At 43.4% G+C, this 18,793-nt stretch overlaps 1 protein-coding gene across 5 annotated transcripts in view; it reads left to right on the top strand.

Annotated features, from left to right (window-relative positions):
- MBP (myelin basic protein) overlaps positions 1 to 18,793 on the top strand; it is a 138,816-nt gene that overhangs the window by 41,384 nt on the left and 78,639 nt on the right. For all 5 annotated transcript variants that reach the window (XM_063077534.1, XM_063077533.1, XM_063077536.1 and 2 more), the window contains exon 3: positions 16,875 to 16,962. In XM_063077534.1, the coding sequence (XP_062933604.1) occupies positions 16,875 to 16,962 (88 nt within the window). The remainder of the gene's footprint in view (positions 1 to 16,874; positions 16,963 to 18,793) is intronic.

The following is an 18,793-nucleotide window of genomic DNA, read 5'->3' as shown; positions in this document are numbered from 1 at the left end:
TAAACAGATTTATTGAGATATACTTCAAATTCCATACAACTTACCCATTTAAAGTGTACAATGCAATGTTTTTTATTTTATTCCTAGATATGTACAACTGTCACAACAGTCAATTTTAGAGCATTGACATCATCTCAGAAAGAGACCTGTACCCTTCAACTGTCACTCCCACGTCCCCCTTTTCTCAGCCCTCAGCAGCCACCAATCTACTTTCTGTTTCTAGAGTTCTCCATTCCAGGCACTTCCTATGAATGAAATCGTATATGTGGTCTTTTGTGTCTGGCTTCATTCATGTAGCATAATGCGTTCAAGGGTCACCCATGTTGTAGCATGTGTCAGTACTTCATTCTTTTATATTTATATATATGTACATATATATGTTATAATATAGCCAAATAATATTCCATTGTATGGATGTTTATCCATTCATCTGTTGATGGATAGTTGGGTTTCCACCTTTCTGGCTATTGTGAATAACTGCTAAACTCGTGCAAGTTTTTATGTAGACATATATTTTTATTTCTCTTGTATAGTTTCTTAATTAAAAAGAAAAATCCTGAATTCTCATATACTCATGTTATCAAAAAAATTCTTCGTATGTTTTCCTCTGATGCTGTCAAAACACTCTAACCAAAAGTAGAATTAACCAGGCTAGAAGTTAGTTAGGGAGAATAGGCAAAGTCTCCTAAACTTTTAACTCTCCACATTACATTTCAAAACCAATCTGGGATCCTGGCCATGAACCACATGGAGTCCCCTGGCCCACCTGGTCTTGCCAGCTCCCGTGAGGAGGATCAATTGCTCATCCTCGTGTTCTTCCCTGGACTACATATCCAGCCAAAACTTTGCTCAGTCCTGGCTGTTGGGTACATACTGGTCTTTTTTTTTTTTTTTTTTTAATAGCTTTGTTAGATATAATTCGCATACTATAGCACTCACCTATTTAGAGTGTACAATTCTTTTTTTTTTTTTTTTTTTAGTATATTCACAGGATTGTGCAACATAGCCACAGTGTAATTTTTACAAATTTTTGTCACTCCTAAAAGAAACCCCATGCCTATCGCTGCCCATCCCCCCATAGCACCCTACTCCCAGCCCCAGGCAATAACTTTTACTCTCCAGAGTTTTGCCTATTCTGGACATTTCATATGTATGGAATCATACAACATGTGATCTTTAGTGACTGGCTTCATTCACGTAGCAGTGTTTTCAAGGTGCATTCATGTTGCAGCACGCATCAGTACTTCATTTATTTTTATTGCTGAATAACATTCCATTGTAGAATATCCCATATTTTATTTATACATTCATTAGTTGATGGACGTTTGGGTTGTTTCCTCCTCTTCACTATTTTGAATAATGCTGCTGTAAATATTCTTGTACAAGTTTTTATGTGGATATACCTTTTTATTTCTCTTGGGCTTATACCTAAAAGAAGAATTGCTGAGTCACATGCTAACTCTATGTTTAACTATTTGAGGAAATTGCCAAACATTTTTCCACAGCACCTGCACCATTTTACATTCCACCAGCAACATATGAGGGTTCCAATTTCACCACATCCTTGCCCACAATTATTATTAGTCGTTTGATTACAGCCATCCCATTACAGTGGGTGTGAAGTAGTATCTCATCGTGGTTTTGATTTGCATTTCCTTAATAAATAATGATGTTGGGCATCTTTTCATGTGCTTGTCGATCTTAGTATATCTTCTTTGAAGAAATGATTATTAAAATCATTTGCCCATGTTTTAAAATTATTATTTTTGTTGTTGTTGTTATTGCTTGTTTTGTTTTATTTTGGTTTGGTTTGGTTTGTCTTCTTGTTAAGTTGTAGGAGTTCTTGTCAGATATATGATTTGCAAATATTTTCTCCCATTCTCTGGTTGTCTTTCACTTTCCTGATAGTATCGTGTGCATCACAGAAGTTTTTAATTTTGCTGAAGTCCCACTTACCCGTGATTTCTTTTGTTGCTTGTGCTTTTGGAGTCATATTTAGGAACCATTGCCTGGACAGCACTTGTTTTAATGACTAACAGAAATTCTCCATTCAATTTCTAATCCTTCTCATGTTGTCCTTGTTCTCAAATTGTTCTTTTAAAAAAAGTAGTTTTGGTGACTTAAAAAGTGTCTTTATGAAAAACTTATTACCGTGAAGTGTGTTAAATGGATTGGCAGTTTTCACTCTCTCTAATACTTCTGTTAGTCTAGACCAGTGACTCCTAACCAGGGGGGATTTTGCCCCTAAGGAGCATCTGCCAAATGTCTGGAGATATTTCTGGTTGTCACAGCTGGGTGGTGCCACAAGCGTCTGGTGGGTAGGGTCCAAAGACGGTGACCCCGCCATGCACAGGACAACCTCTGCCCCACAACAAAGATTTATCCAGCCCAAAATGTCAATAGTTCCAAGAAACCGTGGTCTAGAAAGGAACTCTAAGGCCTGCCGTTTTGCATTATTTTCACATTCTGTTCTGATTCTGCATAGAAAGAGAGATGCCTTTGAGATGAGCCAGTTTGTAGGATTCTGGTTTTCATTTTCTTTCATATTCTTGACTTTGATCCTAAAAGCTTTCGATGTTTTGCTATCTATTCTTACTTATCCAAACCCAGTCTAGAGCAAGAATAAAACTATGGTCTTTTTTTAAAGAAACAAATCAAAAATGCTGAGCAATAAATGCAAAGTTATAAGGACTCCTTTATTGCTCTTGTGTGTATGTATACATATACTTAGAACAGTATATATCATATTGCTTAGAAAAATGTTTCTGACACTTCAGATTTTCATTTAAGTAAAATGTGATGTAGTAATTTAATATTTTATTTCAATAATAGTTTTGATTCTTAAAATAGAAAAACAAAACAAAAAAGAACTCCTTTTATTACAACACACACATGCACATATGCACAAGCACACACAATTTTTTCCAATGCTAATACTTCAGTACTTTAATGATTACAAACATCATTTATCACCAGATTTAAATTTTAAAAAGATATAGGAGGATTTTGTTTTCATCCACATAAAATAGCAGTCGATTTGATGCCCATTCTGTGCACACAAGTCTATGAAGTACCAGTTCAGTACTGGACGGAGCTAGCTGTTCAGGACATTTTAAGTTGCTTCTTTGCATTTCAGCGCAATTGAGATTTTTGAGATTTAATCGAAGAGCTGTGCTGTAGGAATTTAATCTAAGTGTATGTACAACCAGCCTACACAGGACCTGAATTTATTGAGTGTGAAAGGAATGTTTTGCTTCTTAATAAACAAGAGAGGGGGTGGGGAGAGAATTTACCTTAAGAGAGATTCCACAATTCTCCTTAAACACAGTGTGTTCCTGGAAGTGAGGAATTAACTTAATTTTAAGCTTCCTGGTCTCCAAACCCAAGTGCTCAGCCACGCCCCAACTGTTTACCAGCAGTGGATGTGGATGGGGGGCGAGCTGACTGTCCCCAGGTTGCTATTCCCCTCCCTGGTCACCGCCACCTGCCTATGGGTGGCAGTTCAGTGTCCTCTTATGCTTAGGTCCTTGGGGTGAGTGCTCTTTGGCAACATTCTCTTCTCATCAGAATGGTCCCAGGCCTGTACCCTTTGTCCATACAACTTTTTACAGCCCACTCTAATCACTTTGGAGCTGTCCCGTCCTTTTGTGAACTCTGCAATCTTGAGCTGGGAAACACATAGGGTTGGCTCCTCACCGAGGGTAGAACCCAGCTCCTGCAGCCCCCGTCGCCCAGCACAGGCCGGAGCCCCTGCCCGCATTGGGGTGCACAGGATTAGGGTGTTCTTGATGGCTGGAACCTCTCCATGTCCCGGGTGTGTCCCGCCATCCCAGGCCAAGGCCATTGCACTGTATGTGGGGACGGAATCCACCTGTCAGGACGCTCTACCTGCTGGGTAAACCTGCTTTCCAACTGGAGTTGCTCTTAAACCCTCTGTGTTGATATCTGGAGAAATGAGTAGAAAGAGGATTTGTGTCACACTGTGCTCATCAGAGCAGTTCTAGCAGAAGAGGAGATGGTAGAGCTGTTTCTTGTCACGGCTGCTGCATTGTGTTCAGACCGTGGCCCTGCCCAATGGATGGGCTGCTTTGCATTTCCTCTGATTACACCAGGATATTGGAAATGTCCTTGATTCCTGGAAATGTCCTTGATTCCTGGAAATGTACTGATCAGACAGCAAGCAACTACCGCTGCAGGGGAGCAGGTGGAGGGGTGACGGCTCCTGGGTGAGGAGGAGCTGGAGCTTGGGAGCAAGGGGTGGGAGGGGAAGCGTGGGTCAGCTCTGGCCCCTTCCTGTCCCCATGTGGCTGTGGCATTTTGTTACTGGAGAGCAGCTCCCAGAGTGCAGGCACATCTCTACTGCAAATGTGGGCTACAGAAACACACCACAGAGACAAATGCGATGACCTGGGGGCTTGTTTTAGATTACCGTGAAAATGCATCTCCACTCCTAGTGCAAACAACTGTCGATTAGCCAGCAGCACTAGCAGTCGAAGAGGTACAGTGGTTAGGGGACGGCAACCTACGCGGTTTAAAGAGAAGCATCTGCAGAGAGGCCTATGGTTATTTCCAAGTAGGAGGGCTGGCAGCTAAAGCCTTCAGTGGATGATTTTAATAACAGGCCTGTTAACCTCAGTCTACATATTGAGAAATGTAAAACCTGAACTCTTCTTCAGTTAAAATAGTAATCCTTTCAACTGAGCCCTGGTTAAGATTAAGTCTAAATTCCATTATGCACTTTATTTTCCAAAATAAATTGCTAGTTTTGTGTATGTGTTTTTCCAGAATTATCCTAATAAGTAGTTCCGAATCCTGCCTGTACTAAGAGCCACCTACAAGTATACAGACCTTTCAATGAGAATCTCAAAAACGTGGAACCACAACACACCCCCCAGGCCATTCTAAGGCCATCTGCCCGATGCTGGCCCATGGTCCAGAATTTAGGGATCGCTGCTCTAAGCCCCTCAGTAACACCCACTCCAAGGGACCCTTACCTCTCTATAGGGTTCTGTTCATCTGGTGCAGTTGACATTTGGGGCTCTAGTTTGTAAAGGACAGTGTTTTCAGAGGAAGGATCAAAGGAAGAATTAAACAATTGTTTCTTTTTAATTAAAACAATTAATGTTTTAATTTTATAACAAACATATGGCACTAATTCCGTGCCCATCACTTTATAAATAATTATTAATTCACGTGGCCTTCATAACAGCAATAGTTTAAGTACAATTATTTTTCCTTTATAAATGGGAAAACAGAGGCACAGAGAGGTTAAGTCACTTGCCCTGGATCACACGGCTGGTAAAGTTAGGGGTAGGATTTGAACCTAGTCAGCCTGGCTCCAGAATGTTCTCAACCACTGTGGTCCAAGGGTTTATATTCTTCTGGTAGTTTATGTGCTTGCTCAGCTAGAACAAAGTGCTCTTCAAATGTGTTTAACCTCATATTTAAGTTAACAGTTTGTGTAATTGGCTATTCCTCAAGAATCATGAAGCACTTTTTTAACCTGAAGGACACCACCACATGCCTAGCTGCTCTGCCAAAGATTAGGAGGCTGGAGGCATGTGAAGTGGCAGGTAACACAGGTGCTCCTCTTGTCTGCTGCTGCAGAACAAGTGATTCCAAAACTTAGCAGCTTGAGTTACAGCAGTTTTATTATATCTCAGTATTTTGTAGGTCAGAGATTCAGGCAGGGTTCAGCGGCGATGGTGTTGTCTCAGGCATTTTCAGGTGGCAGCCAAAGTGTCTGGGGGGACAAGGCTTCTCAGGGGCATGCCAGGCCCAGGTGGAACTGGGGAGCTGCTCAGGGGGTCCCTCTCTCCACCTGCTCTCAAGGCCTCCCCAGGTGGACTCTCCCGTGGGACCATCCAACTTTCTGCTTGGTGCTGCAGGAGGCCAAGGGGCCAAGGTGAGAATGGCTGGTCCTCCACCAGGCCAAGCCCAGCACACTGTTGGCTGGGACAGTTGGGGTCAGCCAGAGTCCAGGGAAGGGCAACAGGCTGCACTCTCCAGGGTACAGGTGTCTGCAACCAGGCAGCCTCGTCAATCTATCCCTACCGTAAGATGCATGCGTGTGGTACTAGGAAAAATGCTGTCAGTTGCATAAATTGTTGTAGCACATCTGGTAAAACACACAGTCACAGTGCTCTTTGCATTACTGAAATCAAAGTTCTACCTCCTGTAGTGAGAAGCCCTTCAGAAGATTACCAAGGGTAACCATAAATTTAATTGAACCCCCAAAGTGCATTCCAGCGTGATATTCATTCAGATTAGCATTTCATGCCTGTTGCCTCCTAAGCCAGCAATCCCCTGAGACCGGCAAGGACCTAATAATAATGTTCACCACACAATTTGCAACCTACTAACATAATGTCTAACTTCATTTCCACTCTCAGTCTAATCTCAATGGGATTAGAAAATCCTTCTTTGTAGGAACCACCATTAATTCTCTGCGCTCTCAATGACTAGATTCTGCACACTTAAAACTCTTGTTTTAATGGCCTTAAACGTGAGCTCCCTGTGTGGCTATCTAAGGTGATTCCATGTAGGTCTTCACAATGATGGGAACCATTTTGTTCTTGATCAATTAATTGCCTGTTAGCAGTTTCCTTCCTCTGCCCAGCAGAGAAGGAGCTTGCCTGTCAAGATCTCGTGGCTGCAGCCTCACACCCGATGCCCCAGGTCCCCCACCTTGGGCTCATATCGTCACCTCCCCACTGAGCCCCACTGAGCCCCACTGCTGCTCAAGAAGACAGAAAGATCTGCCTTCTCTCAGTCATCCAGAAGTGCCAGATTTCCTTAGGAAAATAGGATGTAAAATAGAAGTTTTGATTGATGGCTACATTTATTATATGTTTCATTGTTATTTTGAAAAGAGTAAGAATGTTTATCTTATCTCCTGTCAACTCATTTTTATTTTTAGCCATAACAGAAAAATAATTTAGTGGTTTGTGCAAACTTTAGATCATTTTACCCAAAGGTCATTAATGAATGCGTCATATTTGAAGGAGAAACCACATTTCCAGAAAGTTATTCCTTCCCCAGGAGAACCTCCTAGACAAAAAGAGCAGGAGAGAGTAAATGCTTTGATGATTCCACCTGCCATGACAGAGCCCCTCCCCCTCACTCTGGATCTTGGAGAGAAGGGTCAGCACTGCATAAGCTCTGTCGTGGACTAAATAGCATAGACTGTCATCGTGCTCTGGTGAGACACATGTTCACAGAGTTCTTTGCCTTACGAGAATCAAAGTTTTTTCACTTCCTGTAGCTAGAAGCATTCCAGAAGATTACTAAGGTTAATGCTAAGTTTAATTGAATGTCCCAAAATGCATTAAGGTATGATATTTAGATCAGCACTTCATGCCTGTTTATGTGCTTATTTCCTTCTCTGTATTCTCTTTGAACACCTGTAATTCATTCCTATCCAGGGTGGCATTGCCTGGAACATATGGACAGTCTAAACATAGTCTGGTAAACTGGTTATGGGTAAATTTAAACTTTTGTCTGTGATATTCTATTTATCCTTCATGATCTTTAAATGAATGTTTCTTACTTATACCCTGGCTATAATTTTGGGCTTTATGTATTAGATGCAGACAGCCCATGGCAGGCATTGCTGAGGGGACGCACAGTTATGAAGGCATTCTGTACCGGACTACAGTTCCAGAATACAGGTTTTGTCTGGGAATCGATTCCCATGAGATCATGGGGCTTCTGTACTGCCTCTGACTGTGTTGGGTTCTCTTTCTTTCCTGCTGTGACCCAAGCTGCTTTTCCCGTCTGGGATACCACCACTCTCTCACATGTGCTCAGACTCTTCTGCTGCTGGCCTGCATGGGGGGTGGATGCTGAATCCCAGTCCTCCCCAAAGTCTGCTGCCAAAGGAAAGCCAAGCAGCCTTTCCACATCACAGGCTTACAGTCCTGCTGACCTTGGACAGAGAATCCTACAAAACCATGAGTGTGACCTCAATCCTGCAGTCCCTAACTGCCTTAGAGAAGCCAACTTAGAAACCTGCCATTTCATTCCCTTGAGACCAGGGTCACTAACTGCCTTAGAGAAGCCAAATTAGAAACCTGCCATTTCATTCCCTTGAGACCAGCGTCACTAAACCCACTACCTTCTGACTCCACCCCCAGTACAAGTTTCATGGCCGTTTCCAGAAGCAACCAAGCATAAAGGTGGAAGAAACAGAAAACAAGTATTGTAAGCAGGCACTTCATACCTCTGAGGACCCCCAGACTAGTGGACTGCAAACTCCCTAGGGCCCTAGCCAGACCACAAATGAGCCTTCCTGCACATTTACCCCTGGAGTTTAGTCTTGTCTCTGAGTGAGGAGACAGAGAGTGAGCCATGTCACTATGACTTCTTCTGGCCTCAGTGGCCTTGAAGGTAAGCTGGTAGACTGGTCTCTAAAGTCTTTCAAATTATGAAAGTCTATCTCACTGTTTCCTTTAAGCAAGTGCATCTAAAGTAACAGAAATCATGGTGAACTTTTAGCTTAAGAATAAAATATGTCAAGTTGGGTTTGACTGTGAACTGGTAGAAGGCAAGAGAACACATGACTGAGCTGGCTGAAGAGCAGTTCTGGCAGTCTTCAGTGGGTCACCTATTATTAACTGCCATAGTTTTTAGGGGGGAATTCTCCATGAGTTTGCATGCTCTGCAAGCCAGGCACAGATCAGCCATTTTCCTGAACTGTCTTTTCCAGGATGTTTGCATAATGAACAGGGAGAGATAGTGTCTCCCCCTGGAGCAAAGAACAGGTCTTGGAAGATTACTGTCTGCCTCTGAAGCAAATGGCTGGCATACTTATTGTCTATTATAAAAAGATCCAGGTCCCCAAGCCACGGTCCCTCTCCCACAACACAACCCCCTGTGTGCAGGTGGCCATTTGGGCTCATTCACGTTGCCCCTATGGGAACTGGGATAATAACCTGCCCTTTGTCTCTGACCCAGGAGTCTCGTATCCATGAAACTGTGGCAGGCCAGCTTGTTAGCTTGCAAGTAGAAAAAAATCTCAGATGTGTCCCTATTCTTAACACTAATCTGGTATCCATCCTCTTTATAAAGACAGATAATGCTGCAATTCCTATTTTATGAACTGGTCATTTTTTTATATATACATATGAAAATGCTCATTGTAAAAAATGTAAAGTGCACAAAAATATATAAGATGAAATTAAACCAGTTTACCTCTGCCTGACACCTTTGATTTCCCGGGATTAGCATACTGCAGGTATCTGAAATTTGCTGAACAGCCTGGGTTCCAGAAAAGTATTTGGAAGTGTTGATTATCAGCTAAAGTTTTATCAGCAATACTACAAATCTCTGATTTGGACTAATCAGAGAAAAAAGTCTATGTGTGGGCAATGGCAATGGGTTAAGATCGGGAAGCACCCATTGTCAGGAAGAAGGTCTGAAAAGTCTGACAATTGCTAAACATCCCAGGCATTAGAAAAATGGTGAACCACTGCAGAATTTGTCCTCTAGGGAAATTTATACATTTCATGTAATCTTCACAACGAAGCTACAAGACAGGATCATTTTCCTGATGAGGAAGTTGAGGGGGAGGGATGTCAACTTGCTTAAGATCTCACTGTGAATACCTGTGCGGGCTGTGCTCCATGCCTTGACCCACAATAACCTCTTCTTTCTGCCGCCACACCTGGGTTCCTGGACCAAGGGCCCCTACCTGTTAATCAACACTTCCAAATACTTTTCCAGAACCCAGGATCTGTTCAGCAAATTTCAGATATCTGCAGTATTCTAATCCCGGGAAATCAAAGGGGTCAGGCAGAGGTAAACTGGTTTATTTTTCATCTTATACATTTTTGTGAACTTTACATTTTTTACAGTGGTTTCATTGATTCTGGAAAAAAATAAAGGCTCATTCCGACAACAGTGCAAAGCTAATATGCTACTGATCTGTGTTTCAAGAGTTTTGAATATTTCTGCAAATAGTAGCTTTCATCCATTGAGTGCTCCTCACAGCAGCCCCACAGATAAGTATGGTAATAATGTTCATTTTGTAGTTGAGCAAGCAGAGGCACAGGACTTAAGCTACTTTCCTAAAGTTACCTGGGCAGTCGTCTTCTCGAGAGCCTGCAGTCTTAGCTGTCCTGCAAGTAATGACGTTGATACGCGATATGCAACACATGCCCTCAACTGTGTTGTCCCCAAACTATTTTCAGCAAACTTCTGGGTGGATTAAATCTTTCCACATCAGGGAATATGGCAGAAGGTGACGGAAAACAAAAACAAATATATGTACGTTAGCAGCATGCCTCCAACCTGACCTAAGGCTTAAAACATGTGGCACTGGGAGACACAGCGGCCGCCTTCAGATGCACGTGTAGAAATTAGATGGAATCACTAAGATGGGGAGCCAAAGACACAGTGTACGCAGCAGGACTCCGAGCAGCTACAGGCTTGTGCCCTGGAAGGTGTGACGCTGAAATGCGGATGACGGATGTGTCACTGAGAAGTCGTGATATGATCTCCACTGGGCTTCCTTTCTCCTTCCTTCCTTCCTTCCTTCCTTCCTTCCTTCCTTCCTTCCTTCCTTCCTTCCTTCCTTCCTTCCTTCCTTCCTTCCTTCCTTCCTTCCTTCCTGCCTGCCTGCCTGCCTGCCTGCCTGCCTGCCTGCCTGCCTGCCTGCCTGCCTGCCTGCCTGCCTGCCTGCCTGCCTGCCTACATCAGTCAAGTATAAGACTCAGAAGGAATGCATCCCCATAAGGAAGGAGGGCTGACCTTGCAGCTTATTTCCCTAAATATCCTGGGAACTATAAAAATGGTGAATCACTGTATATCTCAGGAAAACTGACATGATGCATTTCCTAGGTCATGTACACACTAGCGTGACTGAGCCGCGTGACTCACACTGTGTTCATTAAAGTGTTCCGATGTTATTTGTGAAGAGCCCAGTTCAGTTTTCTGCACCATGAGCTGGACGGGCTCCTGTGTCACTCATCTCTGCATCCTCTGCCCCTGTGCAGTGTCAGGACAAGAGTAGGTGGGAATGATGAGTGACCATGAAGGAATCGAGGAAATAGAGCCAGGTAAGACTTTCACCTGTGTCTAAACCAGTGACTCCTGACCTGACTCACATTCTATGACATCTCAGGAAATGTGGTCTTTTTTTTTTCTTTTCTTTTTTTTTTTTTTTGGTAGGTATTGCAAAATTCTCCAAATTAGTTCTTAACATATAATTTTTTTGAAGCAACCTATGGAGGAGCATGACTCAAAGTCTGACATACAACTGGTTGTGCAGTTTAAATGTTACTTTGTAACACGTCTCAACATCTTTCCACCCCTAATAAGTACTTTCTAGTCTAATTCAGAACTTTGGGAATAAAATGTATAAATTTTTAAACAATATGACTACAAAATGTTTTCCTCTTTCCATAGCCAGGATTTCTGTTCTGTACAAATTTCTTCAGTGACTAGAAACTTATCCTCTGGGTCATTTCTCATAAAATTGCCACCTGCAGACTATCAATCTTTCAAAAAATGCAAGGCTAATTATAAGCATGTTGTGTGTGCATGTGTGCATGTGGCACGTGTGTGTAGACAGTTATACCCAGTAGAAGGAAAGCTCTTCAAATAGCAGTGGGTATGTTGCTAGGAGATGCCTGGACGTGGATCACAAGGACACCTGCAGCAGCCCAGTCCTCAGCCCAGGGCTCCTTGCACCAGAGTCCTGGCCTGTAACTGGCTAGAGTAGGGTTACTCGATTTTGTACTTTGTTTTCCCACTTGGTTCTGATGAGGACATAACTGAACTGCACTTTCTGGCAGGCTGGAGAAGTGAATCTTGTGGGTCCCAGGGGTCTCTCCTCCCCATCGCTACCCCAGAGCCCAGTGAAGGGCCCACATGGCCCCCCCAGGGAAACTGCTACTTGAAGTTTGGAGGTCAAGGCCAGGTGAAGTTTTTGGTTTTTGGTTTTTGGTTTTTTCCTGTTTAATCATAGAAAAAAATGAGACTGATTACTGCTTTATAATAGATGACAGTACTAGAAATTCCTCAGTACCAAAAAGTACATGTTTTTCTTTCTCTGTCACCATTCACTATATGTGTTGACATCTAAAGCTGTGTGTGCTACTTTTAGGGGAGTTATTAGGTCGTATGAGAACCCTTTTTCGGCCGCGCCCCATTATGGCGCTGGCTACCCTTCTCTTCTGCCTTTTTCCTTCCCGCCGGCGCCACAATACCCTCCCGCCGGCGCGAATCGCGCGCCAATCAGCACAGGCTCCCTGCTCCTGGCCCCTTAGCAACATAATCCATCCAATCCCCAAACGCCCCGTGTCCACTGTAAACCTATCAACTCTCTTCTAACCCTATAAAACAGATGTACTCGCTAAATAAATTGGAACTTCTCCGGTGAGCTGCCCTGCGTTTGTGCCTCATCCTTTCAGGAATGTGGTAGTTTCCTGCAGCCTTTGCAACAAAACACCACAACCCGGTGGCTTATAGCAACAGAAATTTAATCTCTCACCGTGTTGGCAGGGCTGGGTCCTTCTGAAATTCTGATGGAGACCCTGTCCCCGGCCTCTTTCCAGGCTTCCAGTGGCTCCTGGCAATCCTTGGTGTTGTTTCTTGTCTTGTGGCTGCATCAGTCCAATCTCTGCCTCCATGGTCACATGGTCTTCTGCCTGTGTATCTGTTTCTCTGTGTCTCAAATTCCTCTTCTTACAAGGACACCAGTCATTGGATTGGGGCCTACCCTAATCCAGTATGACCCCATCTTAACTTGATTACATCTGCACAGACCCTATATCCAAATGAGGTCACATTCCCAGGTACCAGGGGTTAGGAAGTAGACATACATTTTTAAGAAACACAGTTTAGCCCATAACAGGAAGTGAAATCTAGTGGCTGACCGTGGACTCAGAGGGGACTGGGGAGAATAAGGCAGCAGCACATGGGAAAATGGGGAGTAGCTCGGGGCGGGGTGCCTCTCAGCCCCACCATGCACTCCCTCGGACCCAGCTCTGGGCTGGCCACCTTTAAGGCTGTTTTAAGTGCAGTTTGGGAGTCTTTGATTTGACTGAGGGAAATTTCTTTTGAGTCTAACAGAATCAACACCTTGCTGAGAACCAGAACCAAGGCCTTTTGAAGCCTGAGCAGAGCCCCTGGTCAGGGTTTGACGGGCCCTGTGCCTGATGAGTGACCTGGATGTGCTGGCAGCTGTTTGGGGGATCTGTGAGCACTTGTTTCCTATAAAGGTCGTATATAAAACCTGTATACGTATATAATACCCAGTCAAGAGCAGGCATTTGAAAGTTACTATTTCCTTAGAAAATGCAAAAAATACCCACTCTTTCATTTAAAGAGAATTTGTAAAGCCCTTTCAACACTAAATGCTGGTGAATTCTATCCCATAGAGTCCTGTCAGATGGGCGGCTGGGAGCCCGTGAGCCAATGCTGTTCTGTTGAGACTCCTCCAGAGACCTGCCCCGGCTAGAGAGGTGTGGCCTCAGGCAGCAGGGAGAAGCAGAACAGGGCTCACCGCACTCGGTGGTCTCCGTCTCGTCTTGTTGTGAAAGGCTTATGGATAATGACAATAGGAGGCGCTCTAGGGCTTGAGGAAACACCTTACTCAGGAGCCTCATCCATTAAGCAGAGGGTGCATTGGCTAAAAGGAACATATTAGTTACAGGTGAATGAAAACTCTGAGTAAAAAAATAAAGTACTGATGGGGGTTGCTTGGGATAAATTGCTTAATTAGTAATAAATACTGTGCCAATCTTGGTGAACGGTGAATCTTATCTACATTTAGAAATATTTTTAAATATACATTCATAATTATGAAAGTTTGTCTTGTTTTATCTTCCCCTAAATGTATTACAGATAAGGAAGTGGATTCTTACATAGGTCAGCTCTCACATATTTAGGCTGATGGAAAAGAAAATGGGTACAAATGATGAGAAGGAACCATAATTGCTTGAAATGCATTTGGACAGTGCAGTCACAGACCCAATTTGAAATCAGGACACATTCAGGCTGTGGCTTCTGGGAGGACCCGTGTCATTGGGACCCTTCCTGTTCTATATATTTGAGAGCTACTTACAGGAGCTCTTGTTTCTATATCATGAAAATTACACCACTTTTGACACATCATCTTAATTTTGTTTGTTTTGCTAGTAGACATTTTGCTTATCGGAAATGTGTTATTCAGAAACATATTTTTTATTTTCATGGGACAGCAACAGTATCACGTCTCAAAAACAAGCTTTTTATTTGGGCAGAACTTGGCAAATTTCTCAGGCCAGTGTGTACTTTCTGTACACCGTCACACACCACCATATGAACAAGAGAGGTATAATCATTAGAGTGGATGTTGAGAAGGTGGAGAGTCGAGGATTTGGAGTCCTGTCTGTTATCAACTTCAGGGTCCACCTGTGGCCACGTTGACATAAGAATAAGCAGAGTGGAGGGTCTGTCGCTGCAAGACGTGAGTGCACATGAGTCATGGGCACAGGTGCAGAGATCACAGCATCCCCACCGTAGCAACCAGGAGAATGGAGACAGGGGACTTGCTGTTTCTGATTAATCAGCCTCCACTCACTGAAAGCAAAGGGGTTTGCTTTAAATATCAAGCTTTTACTCGGAGTCTGAAATGGCATCATTTCTGAGACTCCACATTATTTTATGAGCCACTAAGGAAACACTGACAATTCTAATTCGAAAATGCTGTTATGGTAAGGGGCATCATGATTTTGGAGATGTGAAAGCATGAAAAAATACATCTGCAATTACTAAAAATGGTAGCTATGTTGTTTTTAATTAATTAACTCTTAATCAAAATTCATTACTTTGTAGTTAATGAAGTGTATGATGTTAATATTAGCTCAGAAGCTAGACGTAAAGCAAACATGTATGACATGAATTTATAGATGAGGAAAGAATCAACCGAGAAATTCTTTCTGTTCCAAGTTTTACTCTCTTCTGGGATGAAATAGATAGAGCTATCTCTGGCTCCCTCTGCTGAAACAGAAATGATCCATTTTAAACTATTTCCAAATAGCATGAAATTGAATTGTTTTCTTTTCGGCCCTTGCTGGGTGTCAGGCGCTGTGCTAGGTTTGGGGGATAGAAGGATTTGGAAGGTAAGGTTTCTGTTCTCACAAAATTTGGGTGTAGTAGGGAGATGAATGAACAAATGGGTTGTTTGTGACAGTTGGTATAATGGGGACATGGAAGTCTGCAGAGCAACACGAAGGAGCTGTGTGCCTGAGCGCTGTCTAGAGGAAGCTCATGTTCTTTATCATGAAATTGCACCACCTCTGACACATCATCTTGATTTTGTGTGTTTTGCTAGCAGACATTTTGCTTATTGGAAATACATAATTCATAAGGCTATTTGGGGTGGGAGTGAGGTCAGATTCCCTGAGGCTGGGACTCTGCCTGGATACAGGGGTAGGGGCATGGTCATCATTGCTGCTATTTGTTTTCCTCCAGAAGACACTGTTTATTCCATTTTCCAGAGAAATCCCTGTTTCTCTACATCCCCAGCAACACGTCCTCCTCTTTCCCCTGTCCTGCTGGAACAAACACCTGCAGTCCTCGTGCGGAACTGTGAGTGGTCTAGGTCTGAATCAGACTTCAGGCTGTCCTAGTAGTCAGGACAGTTTTTGCTGCAGGTAGCAAACCCCACTCAAAGTACTGAGAGCTCTGGGGCTGGGGGCCATCAAAGACAGAGAACTTGCAGACTCGGGTAAGTTATCAGCTTTCACTTCAGTCACAGCCTGACTCGGGGTATCAAAGCAAACTTCTGGGGTCTCTACCTCTGTCTCTGCAACCCCAAGTTCCTGCACACCTGGGCTTTGCTTCTCTGTGCTGCAGCCCACCCCTACCAGAGCGGGGATGGACAGGGTGGATGGGGTGGGTGGCAGTGGGCAGAGCAGCACCCATGATGTGACACTGCTTACGTAAAGACAGAAAGGAGGGGAAAGAATGCGCTTGTGTGGGGGCTTGAACGTGTGCAGACTCTTTTGCAAGGAATCCAGAAGCTGGAACAGTGGCCACCTCTAGGAGGCAGAGGTGGTGGCTGGTAGGTGCAGGGACCAGGACTTGGTGACCTTCCCATGCACTTTGAACTTGATGTTGTGTGCAGCATGATATATTAAAATAATCAAGAAAGACTGACTACAAAATATAAAGAAACTGAACCATCTCTACTGTCTACACTTGTGATAAAACTGTGCACTGAAAATTTTAAACTCAGAAATAAAGCTCACTCTGGGACTGCCATTAGAGTCCCCTACGACAGCAGAAGGGAGGTCCAGAGGAGAGGAAAGAAACTTGGCCTCGAGGAGCAGATTCCCACAGGAGCCCCAGGCGGCACAGCCCAGGGAGGTGCAGCCGCCGCGCACCCTGGGGCTGCTTCCCCTCAGCACAGAGATACCGATGCCCCCTGGACATCAGCCTCATTTTCTGCCCCTAAAAGGGCCTGTTCTCCCACAAAGTGGTCCTAACTGGCTTCCAGTTAGCCAAAGTTTAAATTCAAAGAAGTAAGATCTGGTGTCAGTCCTCCACACAATTTGGACTGTTTTAGTCCAAAACAGTGACTAATGAACGTTCTCCTGAAAGAAATGGGATGATGTTAAACTAATTTATTTTACCCAGACTAGTACTCCATTTCTTTTGTATGAAAATATATCAACTGGACCAAGCGCGTGCTTGAGTGCTTAGCAGAGAAACTCAAGAGTCCTCTGCAGAAAATCCACTCTTGAGCCGAGACTCTTATTTCCTACGTTAAAGATGGATGTAACAATGTGACTATCTGCCAAAGAATGTGTAAGGAGAAATGCATTACAGTTACCAAGCACTTTATCTTAACAAAGGGCTTCCTTGTGTTTTTTTTTTTTCCCCAGGATGTTGAAACTCACAGAGGAGAACCCGAAAAAAAGAGAAACCTGGGCGAGATTTCACAGGCGAATTCGGAAGACAATGATGTGTTTGGTATGTAACAAACACAAAGCTGGAAAGCGTGATTTTACGTGGTGACTGTGCACACAAACGTTCTCGTTTGGGGAAGGTTTGAATCTTTCAGTTGCATGGATCATCAGGGGGTGTGTTCTCGCTGTCAGGATCCACCTGTGTAGAAATACGGGGCTTCTCCCCTTTGTCACCCTCCTCCCCACGCAACCATCGTGGTGACCTGCGGTGTCTGTCCCTGCTTTGGTTTTGGTGCTGTTTCATTTTGCGTACCTTCTTGTATGCACAGACACCAGGATTTGCCAGGTTTTCCCTCACTGTATGGTGTTTCTCTAACCCTCTGTTTGTCCCCTTGTGTGCGGGCATTACAAAGCCTAACAGTGTCCATAGAAAACAAGTAAAGAGGAAGTGAGATTTACCCAAGCCTGGGTACCGTGGTGTTTATTTTAACTGCAAAGAATGACTCAGAAGCTGTTGAGAAGTAACTGTTGTCTATAAAATTTTGCCTTTTTGTGTCACCTTCTTGAATACAAAATGCCTGTATATACTGGCAAGTCATCTCTGTCTCTGCTTCCCCTGCCAGTGAATGAACGTGGTCCTGTCTGACTTTTACGTTGCTGTGGTTGGACCCACTTTTTCCATCATGGTGCTGATCCTCAAGGACTGGCCCAGGGTCACACGGCTCCGCAGGGACGCAAGCAGATCTGTGGTCTTCTGGGCATCTCTCTTTTCTTTTCTCCACATTTCCTAAAGTGAAGAGAACAAAGTGTTGGTATTCAATGTGCTCAGGTCCCGAGAGCTCACTGGCATGTCAGAGGAAAGGGAGTGATTTTCTGTCCACTAAAATAAGTGTCCCTTTACCCAAGGCCAGCCCAGCCTGTAGGTTACAGGCTTCCTGGCCATATTCTCTCACCTGGTCTCTGCTTATTTATGGAAAGGTTTTTCTTTATACTTCACTTGTTAGGCGAAACAATCTCTGTCAATTTTTTTCTTTTTGCTTTTGATTAACTTGCTTTTTTTGAAAAGTCTCTTTTATTCTATAACTCCATCCTTCTAGAGCAAACACACATAATTACAAATTGTACCTCTGCACACTTTTTTCAACATCTTAAGCTTTCATGAAAGTCAGCATCACCTAAAGGGCCAGAGACTGGAGACAATGAGGATCAGTTGAATGCAAATGAGACAGCAAGTGTAAAAGGGGTTCAGAACTCAGGAGAGGATGGAACCTCTGCTTGCTTCAGGTGGTGGGGTCTTCATTCCTCAGTGGCAGAGGAAAGAGCAGAAGAGCACAGCCCACCTGGCCAGGAGCAACAGTGCGCTGTGTAGGATGTGGGGGGTGAGGCACAGTCCGTGCATTTGAATGGAATGTCTGACAGTCACCGATGTTAAGAATAAATCCACCTGTAAAACTCTAAACTAAAAAAATTTTTTAGATATACCCTTTACTAATATATTTTTGCTACATATATGAAGATATAACAGTAAAGGGAAAAATACACATAATCGATTTTAGGTTTCACATATAAATAAAAGTAAGTTTTAGAGTCATTTTAGCTAAGCTTACTTATTTTTAAAGCAAACACTATCTTTGTCATTTTTCCCCTAGTTTTAAGTGCTTTTAGGATTATCAGTAACGATGACGGCCATTCTGTCATCATTAATAGATATACGCACACACACGTGCATATATAACACACATACAAGTACCGTGTTACATAAAAACGTCTATAATGAGCCTTTTCCTTAAACGATGAAGGTGATATAATTCCTGAAGCTCTTTCAAAGGCAGCTCTCCTTAACCTTTTCAAATAGATAATTCAGTTTGGAAAATTATTTTGAAGGGTTGAATGTG

This window comes from Cynocephalus volans, chromosome 13, assembly GCF_027409185.1.
Source record: "Cynocephalus volans isolate mCynVol1 chromosome 13, mCynVol1.pri, whole genome shotgun sequence".
NCBI lineage: Eukaryota > Metazoa > Chordata > Mammalia > Dermoptera > Cynocephalidae > Cynocephalus > Cynocephalus volans.
Note: the sequence above shows the minus strand (reverse complement) of the source record. Positions and strands in the feature narration are given on the sequence as shown.